The sequence below is a fragment of the Chiloscyllium punctatum genome, chromosome 25, assembly GCF_047496795.1.
Source record: "Chiloscyllium punctatum isolate Juve2018m chromosome 25, sChiPun1.3, whole genome shotgun sequence".
Lineage (NCBI taxonomy): Eukaryota > Metazoa > Chordata > Chondrichthyes > Orectolobiformes > Hemiscylliidae > Chiloscyllium > Chiloscyllium punctatum.
The window spans coordinates 61061882-61082694 of record NC_092763.1 but is presented as its reverse complement, the minus strand read 5'-3'; the positions used below and the strand labels follow the sequence as shown (position 1 = coordinate 61082694).

Here is a 20813-nt window from a genome sequence, read left to right as displayed (position 1 = left end):
ATGGCAGCTGACTGACCAATACATTACATTAGAAAGGGAGTGCCTTCTGCACCCTGACCCCCTTCTCACCCTCGACCCGCATCAATCATTCAAAGATTCTATTGAATACAATAAAAACATGTCATACTTACATGACATTTGATGAAGCAATGTTTCCTCCTCGCATATCACACTTAGAAGTCCTAAAAGTGATGGAATGTTTTTACTAACTTCTGCATCATTGAGATAGCAATGTTAGACTTGCAAGCACCAATGGCATGGTTCAATCTGCCTTTGACTAGAATTGGAAACCTAACCACATTCACTTAAATTTACGTTGCAAATGGGCAAAGAAGTTATTGCAAATGAAATGGAGCCACAGTTTGAGAACAAATGCTCCATGTATTTGTTCCTTCAATGTCCTATCATTCAACAGATGTGGATCTCTGACTGCTTGTGATGATCTTATGTCTCTGATCATTGCCCAAGCCCAGCCTCCAGTTGGATATGTCCTCTGACTATGATCTTAGATGTTGTTTGGTGCTTAGCAACATATAGACTCCACACAGCCACTGTGATTGCTTGTTGCCTGCTCTGACTACCATGATGAGAGTTCTCTATGTCTAGCTTGTTTGACACATTCAGTAAGATAGGAAGCTGAATACTAATGAGGCAAGGTACATCATTAATAAGATGCAAAACAAGCTATAATCCCCCTTAATCAGAAGCTTGCCATTCTGTACTGAGAAATTTGGCAGATGCATAAAAGTGCAATGAGTTTCTCTCAATGTCAAGAGAAGACCTCACCTGAATACCCATGTATTTCTGCCCCAATTTTCACCAGGACTTTCAAGCCTCAATAAAATTCCACCTAAGAATCAAGCTGATACTTTGTTCCATAACTTGAAATGGTGCATTTTCTTGTTGTCTAGCATCAACAGCTATTTGTGGAAGAGGATTCCAAACTCCTACCACCCTTAGCGTGCAGAAGTGCTTCCTAACTTCATCAGTGACACAGCTTCTGGAAAACAGCAAAAATTCCTGAGCACTACAATTGATGTTTGCTCTGGAGAGAGAGGTACATTAATTCTAGAAAAATAAAGTTATTATTTACTGACATCTCCAGAGACTGCTTTGTGTATCAAACAATACAAGAATCATTCTATCATTCCATTGTTTAAAAGCTCATGCACACTGAATATTCAATTCTGGATTTTAATTCAGAGTCATATTCTATTTCACATTTCAGGCTTTGCCTAACCAACAGGCTTCTGAAAATGTTTGGATTTCCAAATCTGAAGTCAAAGTTCTGAGAAATTTATTAATTCTCTGTCTTCCTTGAGATATTTGCACATCCCAATTTAGCTAAATGTAAAGGCTATGTATTCTCCATATTACACTAATGGCATAATGTAACATGGAATTCTCTGGAAACAGAAGCAATGAAAGTTCAGACAAGAAAAGTTAAATATAAAGTATAATCTCAAATTAACCTGAATTTGAACAATTTCTTGCCAATATTGCCAGTATCTACCATAGAAATATTGGTCGCGCATGTTCAGTAGTTTTTCTTGGATTATAGATGCAATATACCCAAAATGTGCTAATACAAAATTCCAAGTGTGCCCAACCAGCCTATAATACTGCTTTTATACTGTCAATAAATATTCAATATTGCACACAAATATAAAATACATAAACTTCAACTCAGACATCCATTCATGTATAAGAACAGATGCAGACATGTGAAAATTCAAAGTGCACAAATTCATAACTTAGACATGCCACTAAACATAACAATGATAAAAGGTCCATATTATGCATTCCTAAAATGGAAAAGTGATTTTTTTTTAAACTGGAATGCCTGGATCCCATGGACAAGAGAATCTCACATGAATCTCTGAACTTGTATCTTCAGACCTTATAATCAGAAATACGCAAAGCTATCAGCGAATTAAACATGCCACATGTTTAAAAGCTCTGCAACACAATTAGCCTCGTTTTAAAAAATTCTTTCACAGGCTGTGGTTGATCCAGCATTTATCACCCATGCATAACTGTTCTTGATAAGGCGGCTGTGCACTCTCTTCTTGAACTGCTGTGGTCCAAGTGGTATAGGATACCAGCAGGGTCACTGTACAGTTCATTCCCAAGTGAAAAGATATCCCAAACAATAACCATAGTAAATCAAGTGATAATACTAAAAATATTTAAAAGATGACATTACAACAGTTACATAAAAGAATGTCAATAGGCGCATTGAAATTAATTAACCAGAATGGCTGACAATGAGACTGAATGGATTAGGAAGGAATCAAAGCATGGCAACCATTTGTTTATATCAGGAATTCACCAGTCATACTTAAATTAGACACCTGAAAACACAGAGTTGGGATTCAGATCCAGCCATCTCTGTATTCTTTCCTTTCATTTAAAAAAAAAGCCCTCTGGTTTCTTGTTTTGGAAACCAGGGCAAGATTTTAACTGGACATCACAATGAGATCAGCGTCAGTTTAAGCATGTTGTTTTTGCCAACATCGTAACAGTGAAGAATTAAACTATGCCATACCACTCTGCTTCCCATATCCTTTCTATCAAGCAAGTTGTTCAATAGGGAACAAATTATTACCTGCGGTCGTCTCCACTCAATTGGTCCTGGAGGAGACTTGGAGTAGAACAGTGACTCAGTTGTTGCAGGAAAATAAAGGTCTTCAAACAGCTGCTGGTGCTGAAGGCAGTCTTTTTTTAAAGCTGAATAGTGCTGGTCTTTGTATAACTTTACAGATAGAACCATCCTTCAATCTAAAACCAAAATAGCAGCAATGCATGAGTAAACTTCATTAGTATTCTCAAAGGTAAAGCTTGCCAAATTATGTAAGATATTTAAATATACATAAATATTTCCAATCCACCCTTCTGTATTTAGAACTTAACTGTAAGAAATTACCCTCATTGCTACAGAATTAATTCAGTTGCGGAAGTTTTGTGAACAATTAGAAGTCATACTTACCTACTGGCCTTTTTCTCACTGAGCAGTCAGCTGGCTCATAACAAACTCTCCATCTGTCCTGCAAAGTTCTCTGCATTTTAACCTGCAAGTTTCCAGACTCTACCATCTATGAAAGCTGAATGGGGAGTTCTTAAACTCGCCAGCAACCTCCTATTAGTTAGAATGGTTTGGTGGAGCCCTTTATTTTGTAAAGAAGCCAAATAAAAACAAATGTCAAAATGTAGAATTTTTATTTTCCTCCTCAGTTCTTCAAAATCTCTATGAAATAGAATTTATGATAAAATATCTTCTTTAACAATCAAAGATCGTAGTTCTAAAATAATCACTCAATTTGAAGTGAAACTAAATAGAATACAATAAAAAAAACATTGACAGCATCTTATTTGTCTTACTAAAGCCTGTGGTTTCACTGTCCAATGTAATTTAATTCTGTGGTACAAACCTATTCATAAAACCTTCTATTTTTTGCATATCAAGGTGAACTAGTAGTCGTACTGGTGGAGAAAGAAACCTGGTCCTAAAGGACAATATTGTCAAAGCCTCTGGTCAATATTTTTTCAATTGTTCTCATCTGACATAGCACCAGCTACAATTTGTAGGTTTGATCAATCTTAGGTTTGGTAATCTACTCAAACTATCATTCTACATATTCAAGACTTGGCAATGAATGTCATGGGATAATCGTGTGCAAAACCAATGTTCCAATCTGACTTAATTCTATACACATGCACTTACTAGCACAGGTAACTATATAAAGAAAACGAGCAGCAACCCACTACACCAGTCACTAGCTTTTAGAAATAAAAACAGAAAGTACTGGAGAAACCCACCGAGAGAAACACAAAGTTAACATTTCAAGTGCAGTCTGCCTCTTCTTCATAATTACATCTTCCAATTGATAATATCTACTTCAAATGGACAGCAGTACGGCATGCATACCAAAAGGTGGTTTCTTTACGCTATCATTTCAATCTGATGGGATCCTGCCAAAGTTAGGACATTCCATAACATTATCTTTTAAGATTAGATTCCCTACAGTGCAGAAACAGGCCCTTCGGCCCAACTAGTCTACACTGACCCTGCAAAGAGCAACCCACCCAGACCCATCTCCCTCTGACTAATGCATCTAGCACTATGGGCAATTTAGCATAGCCAATTCACCTAACCTGGACTCTGGGAGGAAACCCACACAGACACAGGGAAAATGTGCAAACTCCACTCAGACAGTCACCCAAGGCTGGAATCAAACGGGGGACCCTGGTGCTATGAGGCAGCAGTGCTAACCACTGAGACACCATGCCACCCCTTATCAAAGCTGGAAGAGAAACTATTGTTTAAATGACACTGGCTATAATTTGCCTCCAGAAACATTTGAGACAAACAGTTAATACATCAAATAAAAACCCAGTGTTTGCCATATAATTATAATTACATCGATTCACTAATTATCATTCAGTCAAGGAACATCGCCTCTTCAGTCATCTGTTTCATGACTATTGTTTGATACAGAATCAAAACATATAGTTAATGCAGAAAACAAAATGCAGTTTTGGAAATTCTATAAAATAGAATGATTTTTAAACTAAATTCTGACCACCAAGGATTGTCTAAAAGTTTCAAATAACCCCCAAATTAGTTCTGTGTCTTGCCCCTGGGCGATGAGGGAGAGAGTTGCTTCCAGCTTGGGATTCAGTAGAAGAGAAATTTATTGACTTGTATCAGTAGTGTGAGTACTCTTTACTTCTCAGCTCCTTTCAATGAGAAATGATTCTTCTTCTGTATGATGGCAGGCTGAGATAGGGATATTATCAGTGCATTAACCCTCCACAATGCAGAAATATTCTGTACCACCTGAATGCATAGCAAAACACACAAAAGAATAAATTATATTACTGCTTAAATGTGATCATCAAAGAAAGAGAGAGCAATCATCATGCTCTCATGGAAGGAACCCACATTCCTGAAACAATATACTTGAAAAATTAACATGCAAGTAAAATTGAGGGTACAAGTGATAAAACAAAATTCTGTGTTGGAAATGTATAATTGTGACATTGTCCCTGAACATAAAAACAATTTTCTGAACATTTTTGAAAACAGATCTCTCTCTAAAACTGGCTGAGTAAATGATTACAGTAAATACTTAAAATTATACTGCGCTAACAAGCTTATCATTGTGTGCCTTAAATAAGAGCTCAAGTATTAAACATTCAATGTGGAACAATAATTATATAATTTTGAGTTTCACCTTGATTGTGTTAGCTTTTTCATCATAATTTACCCGACATCCCATTACTGAGGCAAGAAATGATGAAATTTTAATCACATATTTATTCAGTATAACTGCAATTTCCACAATCTTGTGCAGTAATTTTAAAAATATCAAGCTGGGAGCAGACCCCAACTGCAAACCTGGCTGCAGTTCAACACAGTTTAAATAGTCCACTAACTGTGTTTGTTTACAGGCCTTCAAGGAGTCTTCAAATATTCACTTTGACCTTTTGGATGCAAAGACCTGAAATAGTATATTTTAAAAGGTTTTGAATGTTTTTATTTGTTTTAAATTTACTGAGAGGAACTGACTTCTATGCCGCTAGTTGCAGAAAATCATTTAAAATTAGTTACTCAGTGGTTGGATTCAGGTTGATTCAAAATGATTATTTGTGATATCTATGTTTCAGCTGTATTTATCAAACTTTACCAGGTTGAAACTTGCAAATATATTAAAAAATATTTTAATTATTTTAGAACTTTGTCGGAATGCGCTAGTATATTTTTGTATTTTGCATGCAACTTTATGCAGATGAGTTTTACTTGAAGTGGGAGGCAATGAAATGAACATCTGTGTTAGGGCCTCAGTTATGCGCATTATTTATTAACAGCTTAGTGGCATAGAAAGTCAGAAATCCAAATTTTCTGATAGCATAAAGTTAGTTGGCATTGGAAATAGTGTAGATGATAGCATAAAAATACAAAGAGATATTGATAGACTAAGTGAATATGCAAAACGGTAGTAGATGGAGTTCAACAGAAGCAAGTGAGGTTATCTTCTTTTGGCAAAAAGAATATATCAATGCTTTCTAGAGAGTATGTTTAAATACAATGGATATCCAAAGAGACTTGGATGTTCAGGTACATTGATCATTGAAATGCATTAATAGGAACAGAAATAATCAGGAATGCTAATGGAATGTTGACATTACTGTCTAGAGGATTGGAGTATAAGGATACAGAAGTTATGCTGCAGCTATACAAAACCCTGGTGAAACAGTGAGCAGATCTGGGCACCACACCTTAGGAAGGATATATTGGCCTTGGAGGGAGTACAAAGCAATTTTACAAGACTGATACCTGGACTTCAGGAGTTAAGAGTAATTATATAAACTATGGCTGTTTTGTCTCGAATTTAGAAGGTCAAAGGGTGATCTGACTGAAGTCTTCAAGATAATAACAGGACAATACAGAGTATATAAAGATAAACTATTTCCAATGGTTGGGGATTCTAGAACTAGGGGCAGACCATTCAGGACAGATGTTAGGAATCAATTCTATCCAAAAAGGGTCATTAAGGTTCGGAATTCACTTCCACAAATAGCAGTTGGTGCAAGATCACTTGTTGATTTTAAATCTGAAATGGATTTTCTTTTGTTAAGCAGAGGTGTTAAGACACATGGGCCAAAGCAAGTATATGGAGTTAGGCCATGGATCAGCCATGATCTCATTGAATGGTAGATCAGGCCTCTGGGGCTGAATGGCCTACTCCTGTCCCTGCATTCCTAGGTAAAAGCCATTCATGAGACTGCATCTGGAGCACTGCGTATAGTTTTGGTCCCTTTACGAGATGACGGATGTAATTGCATTGGAGGCCATTCAGAGAAGCTTCACTAGATTAATTCCAAAGATAGAAGGCTTGTTTTATGAGGTGAGATTGAGCACTTTGAATTATTCAGTGCCTGGGCTCTGAATGGAAAAAGTAGACATTGTAGAGCTAAGCAACCAAGTAAAATTGTGCTGCCATCCTCCACAGTATCTGCAGTCAGAGGCAATACAACCAATGCCACCTGATCAGTAGGACAACTATTACACGGGCCATATGACTTTTAAAACTGGAATTCCAATGTTTGGCTGAATTGACAAAACCCACCTGCCAGAGTCTCAGTCATTATGGTCAATGCCACGCTCTTCATAAGCATAGATACAAAGATGCTAGAGGCATTTGGATCTTGATGCCCTGGAAGGACACAACACATCATAGGACAGGAGGAGCAGAAAGTTTGAGATGGGGAGGAGATGGAACACAGAAAATCAGGACCTCTACTGCATGGCAAACCAGACTGCTCCTGCCATAACATGGTAAAAGAACAACTCTCCTCTCCTTCATGGCTTTCAGTATTAGATCCAGATTGGCATCGATGAGATGGGAAGCTGTCATACCAATCCCCCCATCCTCCACCCACAACCAAACACACACACACACACACACACACACACCGAACATCTGCTCCATGGGTCATTTTATCAATGCTTAATATTCTTCTGAATTTTCCTTACTCACTAATTCTTATGTCAAAACGTCATTGTTAAAATGCTCTCTTATCAGTAAGTTAAAATCATTGTTCCAGCTATCTGAAAGCTGTGAAATTACATCACTACTTCAGTCTTCCCTGCCTCTTGGAGGCCCCTCAGACCAATATTGACATTGCCTAACGATTGAACTTTCAAGGAGGTGACTAGGTGTGCAGATGAGGATAATGCAGTAGATATTGTACACATGGACTTTAGTAAAGATTTTGACTATATCTCACATGGCAAACTGCTTAAAATGTTAAGAACCCTTGGAATCAAGGCAAATTGGTCCAAATTTAGCTTAAAGTGTGATGGTCAGAGGCGGTTTTTGCAACTGGAAACACGTGTTGGATCCCTTGATGTTAATAAAAACGTAAGAACATAGGAAATAGGAGCAGCAGTCGGCCATTTGGCTGGTTGAGCCTGCTTCACCATTCAATAAGATCATGGCTGATCTTTTCATGGACTCAGTGCTGCTTACGCACCCACTCACCATAACCCTTCATTCCTTTACTGTTCAAAAATCTATCTTTGCCTTCAAAACATTCCATGAGATAGCTTCAACTTCTTCACTGGACAGGGAATTCCACAGATTCACAACCCTTTGGGTGAAGAAGTTCCTCCTCAACTCAGTCTTCAGTGTAGAGTCTATAAGAATATAGATATGAATGTAGGCAGTATGATCAGTAAGTTCACAGATCTATCAAGAATTGGTTAGGCATTAAGTAGTGAAAAAAAAACAATGGCAAATGGAATTAAATCCTGAAAAATATGAGTTCATGTATTTTGGAGGATTAGCAAAGCAAGAGAATACATACTGAAGGAGCAGAGGGACCTTAGTATCCATAGATCCTTGAAGGTAGCAGCACAGGTCAATAAGGCTTGTAAGAAGGCATATGGGATTATTAGCCAAGACACTGAGAGAAGACCAAGGAGATTGTGGTGGAACTGTGTATAACATTAGTTAAACCTCAGCTGGAGTAGTGTCAGCTCTGGTCTCCAAACTATAAGAAGGATGTGACTACATTAGAGATGGGACAGAGAAGATTCACCAGGATATTACCTGAATGGGAGCAATGCAGCTTTTTTTAATAGAGGCTGGGTAGAGCAGAGAAGCTGATTTGGAGGAGGTTGGGGGACCTGATTGTGGTGTACAAAGTTATGAGGAGCTGAAACAGGGTAGGGAAAAATGTTTCATCTTAATAGAGGAGGTCTATAAGCAAGGAACACAGTTTTAAGGAAAGGAGCAGAAGTTTTTGAGAGGATTTGAAGAAAAGTAAATTTCACCCACAGGGCGGAAGTTATTTGGAACTTACTGTTTAAAAAGGGAAATAGAGGCAGGAAATCTCAAGATATTTAAAATGTTTTTAGAAATTGAAACATTATAGTATACAAGGTTATGTGCCAAGTGCTGGAACATGGGACTAGAATAGGTAGATGTTTGATGACCAGCACAGACATGATAAGCTAAAGGGCCTTTCTCTGTGGTGTAACTACGACTCTGTTAAAGATTTTTCCTGGCAATTTGACTGCAAATTGGAAATCAGTTCCAAAATGTCAAATTATTACATAGGGGATTTACATTTTTTTATTCTACTTGCATTTTTTTCTTTTATTTACATTTTGTAGGAAGTGAAACTGCAATATACTAATTACATAATGTTTTTGAAAAGAGTGCATTTGGGATTTCTTACTTGCACAGATCTGGTAATGTCCTGCACTTATTTTAAGCATTAAAAATTCAGGTGGATGAATTCTATTTCTTGCTCCATTTATTTATAGCAAGAAATGGTCAGACCCTTTTCATCTCACCACCACCCCGCACCCCCCCCCCCAAACATATTTACTAAAGGAATCTGATACATATTTTTGAGTTACATAGAAACCACTGCCCTAATTTAGGATAAATATATAATCAGTTGGTTGTTCATATAAACTTGAGTATTACTTTATAAATATACATTTTTTCAGAGTTTTTCTATCGTGCACTTATCAGGACAAATTCCAAGAATACTAATTTAAAAAAACCCTACATTTCCTACATTTATATTGCATGGGAGGACATTGCCAATTGATTGACAAGTAGAATGTGATTGATAGAGGTTTTGGAATAGGGAATGCATCCATTAATGCTCATTTGTGGTTAACATCCAGGCTTGTTAAAGTTTTAAAACAGGCTGGTTGACTCAGATTAATCAGAACATTGACCTGACAAAACAACCAATGAATAGTTGTCGACTATTTTGTTGAGTTGAAACAGGCATAGTGTGTCTGTTTTCTTTCTGTCTGCAAAGAATTGGATCCTATGTATTAAATTATCTGGCTTCCTGCGCACACAAGTGTGCCACACTGTGAGCTCACTGACAATCCTTACTTACTTCTGTGATAATACCTCTACCAATCAGAATCCACTTGCTAGCCCTCTCCTCTTATGTGATACCAATATTGCTTTTCTCTTTGAATTGCCATTCTTGAGAAATGTCCTAATGAGAGCAAGAGTTTATCGACCACCTCTGACAAACTGATGCTCTTGTGCCTATCTGTGAATTTTCACCAACTTATTAATGGTCGAGTCCACAGGGTCATCTTCTTCCTGAGGCTGTGCATGTGTCTGGTCTTCAGCAGTCCTCCAAGTGCCAGAAACTTAGATTATTTCTTCCTTGAGCAGCTGTGGAGATAATTCTGTGATGTGCTCACCAAGTTGTGCACCTGAGATTAGACTAGAATGAAACCCATAGAGGTGAAAGTCTCTGAGTTGGTGGAGAGAGCAGGTGATAGCTTCTCTGAGAGTTCAGCAGCTTCCTCATCAAAGGTGGAGTTGGAGCTGAGTGTCTCCTCTGCTGACCTTATTTTGACAGAGGTTTGCGAGTTGCCACTTGTGCCTGCATAAGAGAAGAGAGGGAATTAATAAAAGGGACAGAGTTGTGCAGAATAAGATTGAGTTAGTGCTGGAGGGAATGGGAGACCATTGCAGCACCTCACAATTAAGCTTCCTGTGTTGTTTGGACATTGTGGTCTCCCCATCCTCACATGTGCAGTCCTGCTCTTCCCTAGCTAACTTGAGTATTTTCTCTTCAGAGAAGTGAGGAGTCTAATGTCTGTCACCTCCCTCCACCCCTACCACCATCAGTCTGTCAGGTTGTGGGTCAATGTGACAAAGGGAGGGATCGAGTATGATGGAAGTGAATGGAAGAGCAGTTGGTGGTGCTGCTGGAGGTGGACATAGGGTGAAGTGTCCCCAATCAGCGAGTAGGAAGCACAGAGTTAAAAATCATACAACACCAGGTTATAGTCCACCAGGTTTACTTGGGAGCACTAGTTTTCAGAGCACTGCTCCTTCATCAGGTGGTTGTGATGAAAGTGCAGTGCTCCAAAAGCTAGTGCTTCCAAATAAACCTGGTGGACTATAACCTGGTGTTCTATGATTTTTAACTTTGTACACCCCAGTACAACACTGGCACCTCCAAGTTAGGAAGCTCAGACAGTAACAAGGGCTTAAGTTGAGTTGTTGGTGTTGATTGGGCATGGTGCACGCGATAGTCAGAGCTGTAATGTATAAGCCTTGATGAGATGCATATGCAGAGGCAGTTTTCAGTGAGTTGTGAGGCTGTGAGTGAAATATAGCAGAAAATATAGTAATTTACCATTGTGCAGCACAGACGATATTGACCTTTCTTCCTGCTGTGCTCTGCATTCCTTTTTACCCAAGTCCTAGGCCTCTGTTTCAGTGTAGGCTGGTTAGATCTGGTGGTATGGTCTGTTGAGGTAGTTAGCAGGATTAAGTGCTGTCCTTCTCTATACCAGTCCATTCATTAGCAGTTCCACCCCCTCTGCCTGCAAAGCTCGGAGCTAACTTCAGGTTATGTGCCAGTCCCTTAAATATAATGATGGAGGACTACTCTATCAATGGCACTTCCTAGCTTGCAGTATTTGAAGTGGTGTGCAGTCGAGCTTTAAATATGGTGTCAGTGACGTCAACGCAAGAAGGTCCAGGCAGTCATGAGCACTTCCACTACTCCTAATAGGCGATTGCACAAGAAAAAGCCCAAATATATAACTAATGATGTAAAGATTGAGTGAAAAAAGTCGCTCCAAGCCATGGCAGCCTGAGTGTCATGAAGCTCATTTGAGAAATCACTTTCAATGAAAATGGGAAAATTCAGTCTTATATGTGTGATAAGCATGTTCCTTACTTAAATTGAATCCAGGCAGGGTAAGTTGGGGCAACACTTCAAAGGGGAATTGCAAAGTTGAGATGAAATCGATCAGAATTTTACCATGCTGAAATAATGCAATCTGAGTACAGAAAGATCAAATGCCTACTAAAAACCGAAAGGACTGTGGATGCTGGAAACCAGAGACAAAAGCAGAAATTGCTAGAAAAGCTCAGTAAGTCTGAGTTAACACTTTGGGTCGAGAGACCCTTCTTCAGCACTCAAGATCAATTGCCTTTTGTCAAGTATTCAACTGTACAGACCATGGATCAATTTTTGCTGGAAAAGGGAGTCAAGGGTTATGGGAGGACAGACAGAGAAATAAAATTGAGAGCACAATCAAATCAACCATGGATTTATAAAATGCTGGAGTATGCTTGAGGTTTGAATGGTTCATGACTGCTCCTCATTCTTACGTTCCCATGTTAACCTTGAGAAATCTTTTGAACCACGTATCTGCAACATTACTAAGACTGCTTATTTCCCCTTCCATAACATTGCTGATTCCAACCCTGCCTGAGTTCAACTACTCCTGAAATCCCTACACATCCCAATATCACTATCCCTATGCTGTCCTAGCCAGCCACTCATCTTCCTCCTCAATTCACTTACACTCATCAAAACTCTGAAGCACATAACTTAAATTAGTCCAGAACTCAGTCACGAATCATCCCTCTTCATTCTGAAGTCATTGACACATCATCTGTAATGCCTCATTCTTATTTTCAAATTTTCCCATGGCCTCAACCCTTTCCCATCTCAGTAATCTCCTCATCCCTGTAAACCTTTAATATATCTATGTTCCTTCGATTCTGGCCTCTTGCATATTTTAATCAACCCACCATTGACGGTGCTTCCAGCTGCTTTGGCCTTAAGTCCTGGAATTCCTTCCCTAAAACTGTCCATCCAAACCTTTCTCTCTTGCCCTCTCTATTCCTTTAAGGTGTTTCTTAAAACATATCTCCCAGATAAATCTTTTGGTTATCTGCTGTAACGTTCCTTTCTTTGGCTCAGTGTCAAAAATATGTTTATTGCTTTCTCTATTGCACAGCACATTGAGACATTTTAAAATGTTGAATGTGTTATATAACTATAAGATGTTATTGATGAATTGCCAGACCCCTCTGCACTAGCTGGCCAACTAGCACAGCATGAGTCTAAACTGTATTCAGGAATCGAGGAACAGCAGCCGCCCACCCCCGCTCTTCCCCCCTCCCGCACCCCCCCCTCCCCGCCCCCCACCACCAACTGAGTGTTCTGATCCACTGATCCCTCAGGTTTCTAAATATCTTATAATTGTAAAGGGATTATTGCCTAAATGGCTAGGATTTATGGGTGAACTCAGTTCCAGGGAGAACCTAATCCTATATTATAACTGCTATAATATGTCTTATGTTGGCCACTGAGAAAGATTTGCATCGTAACAGATTCTGTATATGCATCAACATTGAATTTGCAACATGATTTATGTTTTCAGCTTTAGTATTCACTAAAGCTAGTGGAAAGTACTAAATCCTTGGTATCAAACAGAAAAACAATAAACAGGCTAACGGTTGCATGATAATTTACTCCCATGGCACTATCTGCCTAGGCAATATTCAACCAAAGACGCCAAGGATAGACAAAGAGTGTTTTCATTACTGTACCATCCAGTATTGTCTTGTACCTCTATTTTGCAGACTTATCATCTTAAAGTTTCCCAGAATTCCTTCATGGATGAAATTCCTATAGTTGTCTACACAAGGCATTTTTTATCAAAAGGTTTTGTATAATTTGCATCATTTCCTGTACCTGACTGCATCAGAGAGGAAACAAATACGCTGCAATACACTAAAGCATGAGCCAATTAATCTTGCATAGTTCATATACATTAAATAATTTCATTTCAGAGACATCGATATCTGTTAAATTCAGTAATCTTGAAACAGATGACTGAACTTGAGCCCATATCCCTGTTGAGCAATTTTAGAGGGTATATATTGGGTAGTCCATACTTGTTGTCAGAACACAAAAGTATAAAACCTATCTGACAAATAATACATGGAATAAATTATATTCAAAATTGAATCCAGTAAATCATGAAAGCAACAACATTTCTATCATCTTGATCTATATTCTTTGTAACACAGAAGCATTCATTTCTTTGTCATTAATCTGCAGTAATCTACTGATAGTGTCTGAATGCTGCTAAATAATATTTTGACACTGCAATTTGGAAGATTTACCACAGAAATAATAGTTCCCAGTGCTTGTAGTTGCTGCCAAATAAAGCAGCTTGTTCAAAATAATCTTATTAATATTGACACTTTCAGAGAGTTTCATTGCTCATCAACAATGTCCATTCCTCATGCAAGGTGCTGACTATTCACTGGAAATAATAGGCTCTGGACTCACATTCACCTTTGACTCTACTGCGCAAGTTCAAGGATCTCCTCCTATACCTTCAGCTTCAGATTTCAATTCAGGAAGAAATACATTATGTTGGATAAACTCAGCAAATCTGGCAGCATCTCATAGAGTCACCTCAGAATACAACAGGATCTTGATCAGATGGGGCAATGGGCTGAGGAGCGGCAAATGGAGTTTAATTTAAATAAATGTGAGGTGCTGCATATTGGGAAAGCAAATCTTAGCAGGGCTGATGCACTTAATGGTAAGGTCCTAGGGAGTATTGCTGAACAAAACGACCTTGTAGGTTTATAGCTCCTTGAAAGTAAAGTCACAGGAAAATAGAATAGTGAAGATGGTGTTTGGTATGCTTTCCTTTATTGCTCAGAATATTGAGTACAGGAGTTAGGAGGTTATGTTGAGGCTGTACAGGAAATTGGTGAGGCCACTTTTGGAATATTGCTTGCAATTCTGGTCTCCTTCCTATCAGAAGGATGTTGCGAAATTTGAAAGGGCTCAGAAAAGATTTACAAGGATGCTGCCAGGGTTGGAGGATTTGAGCTGTAGGAGGAGGTTGACTAGGAGCTTTGGAGGCTGACGGTTGACCTTATAGAGGTTTATAAAATTATGAGGGGCATGGATAGGATAAACAGACAAAGTCTTTTCTCTGGGGTGGGGGAGTCCAGAACTAGAGGGCATAGTTTAGAGTGACTGCGGAAAGATATAAAAGAGATCTAAGGGCCTCCATTTTCACACAGAGGATGGTGCATGTGTGGAATGAGCTGCCAGAGGAAGTGGTGGAGGCTGGTTCAATTGCAACATTTAAAAGGCATCTGTATGAGTATATGAATAGGAAGGGTTTGAAGGGATATGGGACAGGTGCTGTGGAGAGAGAAACAGGATCAAATGCCTTGAGTCCAGCATTAACCCTCTTCAGAAGTGTTTTAAATATCCAGCACCCAAATATTTTGCTTCTATTCAAGGGTTTAATTCAGGTATCTTTGATTCTATAAAGTGTCAATCAATCTATCTTGAAGCAGCTAAAGCATTTGTAAACAATATGATATCTCTCTCTCCTATTAGTAAGTTCTTATTATTATTTGATATTGTGCAATGGGCAGTTTAAGGGGAGATGATGTCCCATTGGCTCTTTTACTAGAGTGTTAACCCAGATACCGTGATAATGTTATGAGGACTTAAGTTCAAATCTGCTGTTGCAAATGGTAGAATTTGAATTCAATAAATGCTTCGAATTAAGAGTCTAATGAGAACCAGGAATCCATTGTCAATTGTCAGAAAAAATCTGGTTCACTTTAGGGAAAGAAACTGCTGTCCTTGCCTGGTCTGGCCTACATATGACTCAAGACTCACAGCAACGTGATTGACTCTTAACTGCTCTCTGGGTAATGAGGGATGAGTAATAAATGCTGGTCTGGTCACTGATGCCCAGATTCTATGCATGATTTTTTTTTAAAAATGTGATAAATTATTTGTCAAGAAGGTTAATACAGAAAATGGTTATGATTATTTAAGCCGACTGAGACACCATCGTCCTGCTCAGACTTCAATACTGTTGAAGATACAATTTCAACCTATCGTTTTGATACGGCAATTGTCAATAAAGAATGCAATATCTAACAAAGTTTGCACGGGCAGAGGAGAAGCTACATCTAGTGGCTTAGAGGTGAATAGCAATGTGTGAACTTTGCTGCACAACTCAAAGTAGAAAGAAACCAAAAGCCTGCAATAAAAACTTTATAGCATATTCAAATAGGAAGGAAAGGGATCATAGACCTCCTACAGTGCAGAAGCAGGCTATTCAGTCCACACTTAATCTCTGAAGACCATCCCATCCAGCCCCACCCATCCCTGTATTTCCCATGGTTAATCCACCTAACCTGCACTATGGAAAGAATCCCACTTGAGGAACCCACGCAGACACAGGGAGAATGCATAAACTCCACACAGACAAGCACCCAAATGTAGAATTGAACCCTAGGTACCTGGTGCTGTGAGAGAGCAGTGCTAACCACTGAGCCACCATGCCACCCCTAAATGAGAAGGGTAGTAACAATTCCATTCCAATTATCATATTTCATAATAAATGCATTCAACAAAATTATTGTGTAGTTTAGTATTCAAACCTAAGTGACAGATATGAGTTGGTCCATTTTCTAAAGAATTTCATCAACTGAGGAAAGTGAAAATTATTCTCACTAAAGATGGTGTTTCAGAGGGATTTATATAATAATTTTGTACGTCCTTTACGGTAGCAGTATTGACGCTTTAAGCTACAATTTAATTTGATTTGATTTGATTTATTATTGTCAAATTACCTAAGTACAGTGAAAATTTTTATTTTGCATGCAGTACACCAGATCATAGCAAGCAAGGACACAAAGATCATAGGGTGATTGAACAGAGTGAGGAATACAAAGTTATGATTGCAAAGAAAGTCTACGAAAGCCAGATCAACATTAGGTTTGAAATTTGAGAGGTCCATTTCGAAGTCTAATAATAGTGGGGAAGAAGCTGCTCTTGTATCTGTTGGTATGTGTGTATAGGCTTTTGAATCTTCTGCTTGATGGAAGAGGTTGCAAGAGATTATGATGGGGTGGGAGGGGTCTTTGATGATGTTTTAGAGACATTAGTATGCAAACAGACTCTTCGGTTCAACCAGCCCATGCCGAACATAATCCCAAACTAATCTAGTCCCACCTGCCTGCTTCTGGCCCATGTCTCTCCAAAACTTTCCTATTCATGGATCTATCCAAATGTCTTTTAAACTTTGTAATTGTATCCATATCCATCACTTCCTCAGGAAGTTCATTCCACACATTAACCTCTCCCTGTGTAAAAAATTTGCCTCTCATGTTTTTTTTTAAATACTCTCTCCTCTCACCTTCAAAATGTGCCCTCTAGTCTTGAAATTCCCCTACCCTAGAGAAAAGGTAACTACCATTAACTCTATCTATACCTCTCATTATTTTATAAATTTCTATCAGGTCACCTCTCAACCTCCTATACTCCAGTGAAAGAAATTCCAGCCTATCCAGCCTTTCTTTATAACTCACACCTTCCATAGCTAGCAACATCTTGGTAAGTCTCTTCTGAACCCTCTCCAGCTTGATAATATCCTTCCTATAACTGGGCGACCAGAACTGAGTACAGTATTCCAGAAGAGATCTCACCAATGTCTTGAACAACCTCAATGTGACGTCTCAAGTCCTCCACTCAGAGAACGGAACAATAAAGGCAAGCATGCCAAATGCCTTTTTAACCACCCTGTTTATATGTAACAGAAACTTCGAAGAATTGTATCACTCTGTTCTACAACCTTACCCAATACGCTACCATTAATTGTATGAGCCCTACCTTTGTTTGTTGTATCAAAATGCAATACCTCATACTTATCCAGATTGAACTTCATCTGCTAATTTTCAGCCCTTTGACCCATTTGATCAAGATCTCTTTGTAATCTCCAGAAAATCTTCTTCAGTGTATACTGTGCCACCAATTTTGGTGTTGTCCACAAAATTGCTAATCATGCCTTCTATATTCTCATCTGAACCATTTATATAAATGACCAACAAAAGAGGACCCAGATCCAATCCCTGTGGAACACCATTGCTCACAGGCCTCCAGTCTAAAAAGTAATCCTCCACCATTACTCTCTGTCTCCTGCCATTAAGCCAATTATGTATCCAACTGGCAAGCTCACCTTGAATCCCATGTGACCTAACTTTATTAACTAGTCTATCATGTGGAACCTTGTCAAAGACTTTACCAAAATCCAAATAAACAACATCTACTACACTGCCCTCATAAATCTTTTTGGTAACTTACTCAAAAAACTCAATCAAGTTTGTGAGACATGACTTTCCTTGCACAAAACCATGCCGACTATCCCTGAACAAAGTTGGCTGCCTTTCCACAGCAACAAGCAGTGTAGATGATGTCAAGAGATGGGAGGTTGGCTTACATGATGGTCTGGGCTGTGGGCTTACAACTTTCTGTCATTTCTTCTAGTCCTGGGCAGAGCAGTTGCCATACCAAGCCATGACGCATCAAGATAGTAAGTTTTCAATGGTGCATCTGCAAATGTTGGTGAGAGTCCTTATGTACATGCCATATTTCCTTATCCTCCAGAGGAAGAAGAATGTGCTGGTGACAATCTTGTTTCCTATATACTTATTGTTGCATGCAAGTTTATCATCCATTTCAGATTTCGCACATCTTATACTGCTGATCTGCCATTTGTCTCTCTTCAACTATCATTGGCCTTGCTCTCGCCTTTGACATGGGAACTCTTAGTTCAATGCTCAAGCTGCTTTAAAGAAGATACTTTTTGTTGATTAGTTCTTAACTCTCCATAAAGTTCAACTCACTGCAAGGGTTCAGGCAGAATTTTCAGTTGTCGAATGAGATTTATAATCACCTCATCTGCCTTGGCTCACAGAAACTTTTCTCAAGCAATTTTCTTTCTTCAGTTCATCTGGAGCTGCTGGTGGTGGGGTGGTGGAAAGGAGGGCCAACCTTTGTCCTGCAGACCAACACAGGAGACCATGTGAACAGACTACCCAGATTGGACAGTTAGCAGCTCGGGTCAGTGCTGTGCTCAAGGCAGGAAGGGCAGCCAACAATGCAGGAAAAGGCTCAATGATCTTCTGCCCACCACAAGGGTATGTACAACTACCTTCCCTCTGCTACCTTGCACTTGCGGGTCCTCTATTCACTCTAACTCTGCCACTGCCACATCTCACCATGGCTCATGGACTATAGCTCCCACAACTGCATTCACTCAATGGCTCACGTCCACATCATCCTCCAAAACGATTAGCATTTCCTCCCATTTGCTCACCACCTCTTCTGAAAGCATTGCATTGACTGGTCTTGCATCACTTTCATCAGACTGAATCCCTCTCTTTGAATTGTTGCTGCAATAATTAACTACCCAAGAGGACTAAGACCATCTGGGAGAGTGGTGGGGGATTGGGGTGGAGGGGCAGAAGTGGGACAGCAGGCACCTCGATATGAAAGTATTAAATCAGCAATGACTCCACACATTACTGAGAGGAAAGGTTCATTCCATCTGGATGGTCCTCCAGGTCAATGTCTTGATCTTCATTTTCATCCTCAGTAGATTGTTGTTGATCCCACATATCATCTGCATTCAGCATATATTTTGGCTCCACTTGTAAAGGGCACAGTATGCCACGACAATGTGGCACACCATTTCTGGGCCCTGCTGTAAAGCTCTGCCCTAGCAGTCAGCTGTTTCATACATGGGCAGCATAGTTACTCATTGGTTGGGGGCATGGAATGCGCTGCCTGTGGGAGTGGCAGAGTCAGAATCATTGGCAACCTTTAAGCGGCAATTGGATAGGTACATGGATGGGTGCTTAAGCTAGGACAAATGTTCGGCACAACATCATGGGCGAAGGGCCTGTTCTGTGCTGTATTGTTCTATGTTCTATGTTCTATGTTCTATGGTTAGCATTTACTGCCTCACAACACCAGGCACCTGGGTTCGATTCCACCCTGGGACAGCTGTCTGTGTAGAATTTGCACATTCTCTCTGTATCCACATGGGCTTCCTTATAGGAGCTCTGGTTTCCCTCCAGAGTCCAAAGGTTTGTAGGTTAGGTGCATTGACCATGCTTAAATTGCCCATATTGGCCAGGGAAGTGTAAGCTAGGTGGATTGGCCTTGGGAAATGCAGGGATAGAGAGGTGGGTCTTAGTGGAATACTTTTCAGTATGGGCTGAATGGCCTACCTCCACTATGTAGGGATTCTATTGTTCGACAGACTGATAGTCTGTTTCATTATGGTCCTAGCAGTAATGTGAGTAGTATTATGTCTCCATTCTGTGTCAATCTGAGGGATACGTTTAGGTTTCATCAAAAATGGGAGATGCCACACAGGTCCCCAGTTGCTCCTTGTAATGAGCTGGCATAAAAATCCAGACATATAGCATTACTGAATCAGTGCTGTCAAGGTTATGGTATTGGCCCTGAGCAAAGCTTCAAGTTCTGAATATTTTACACTGTCCCTGAAGAATGAGACAGGAACTCACACTGCCCACTTTATCCTCCATATCAGCCATTTCCTGCAGTTAAGATTCAATCCAAGATGGCAAGGTACCTTTGTGAGTGGGTTGAAGACTCCAGCTGAGAAAGAAGATAATTTCACCCATAGTCTCGCTCTCCCTTCATGTTGCTTCACTTCTGTGGCTCTCCATGTGGCCCTTATCAAAGCCAGGGGTACAGTACTGCTTCTAGAATGGGCTTCAGGCTGTTTGGCTCCCAGCCCCTTTATCCTGCCCCGACCCAGGAATATGACCCTACCCCAACTTGAGCAAACCCTAATCAGAGCACAGAGGCCTCCGCATTGATCCACACTGCCCCTTGATCTTGGCAAAGCAGCTTTCCCTGAACTTGAGGATGGTAGCCCCAACAAAGCCCACACTGGAGGTGAGCAATCCTGCACCCCCTTGAGTCAAGCACAGTGTGTCCCTCGAGCCCTAGGCCCCATATTGAACCCTGAAGTACTCCCCACTCCACAGCGCAGACTCTGCCCCCTGTGACTTCCTCCTGTTTCCAATGAGCCCATTTTAACATCCATCAATGTCTCATTTACCATCAAAATTCATGGC

General features: G+C 39.7%; 1 protein-coding gene across 4 annotated transcripts in view; it reads right to left on the bottom strand.

Annotated features, from left to right (window-relative positions):
* LOC140495988 (calpain-5-like) overlaps positions 1 to 3061 on the bottom strand; it is a 159473-nt gene extending 156412 nt beyond the window's left edge. For all 4 annotated transcript variants that reach the window (XM_072595371.1, XM_072595372.1, XM_072595374.1 and 1 more), the window contains exons 1-2: positions 2990 to 3061; positions 2609 to 2781 (exon numbers count right to left, since the gene is read on the bottom strand). In XM_072595371.1, the coding sequence (XP_072451472.1) occupies positions 2609 to 2773 (165 nt within the window). In that variant the 5' untranslated portion in view covers positions 2774 to 2781; positions 2990 to 3061. The remainder of the gene's footprint in view (positions 1 to 2608; positions 2782 to 2989) is intronic.
* Between the last annotated feature and the right edge of the window lie 17752 nt (positions 3062 to 20813).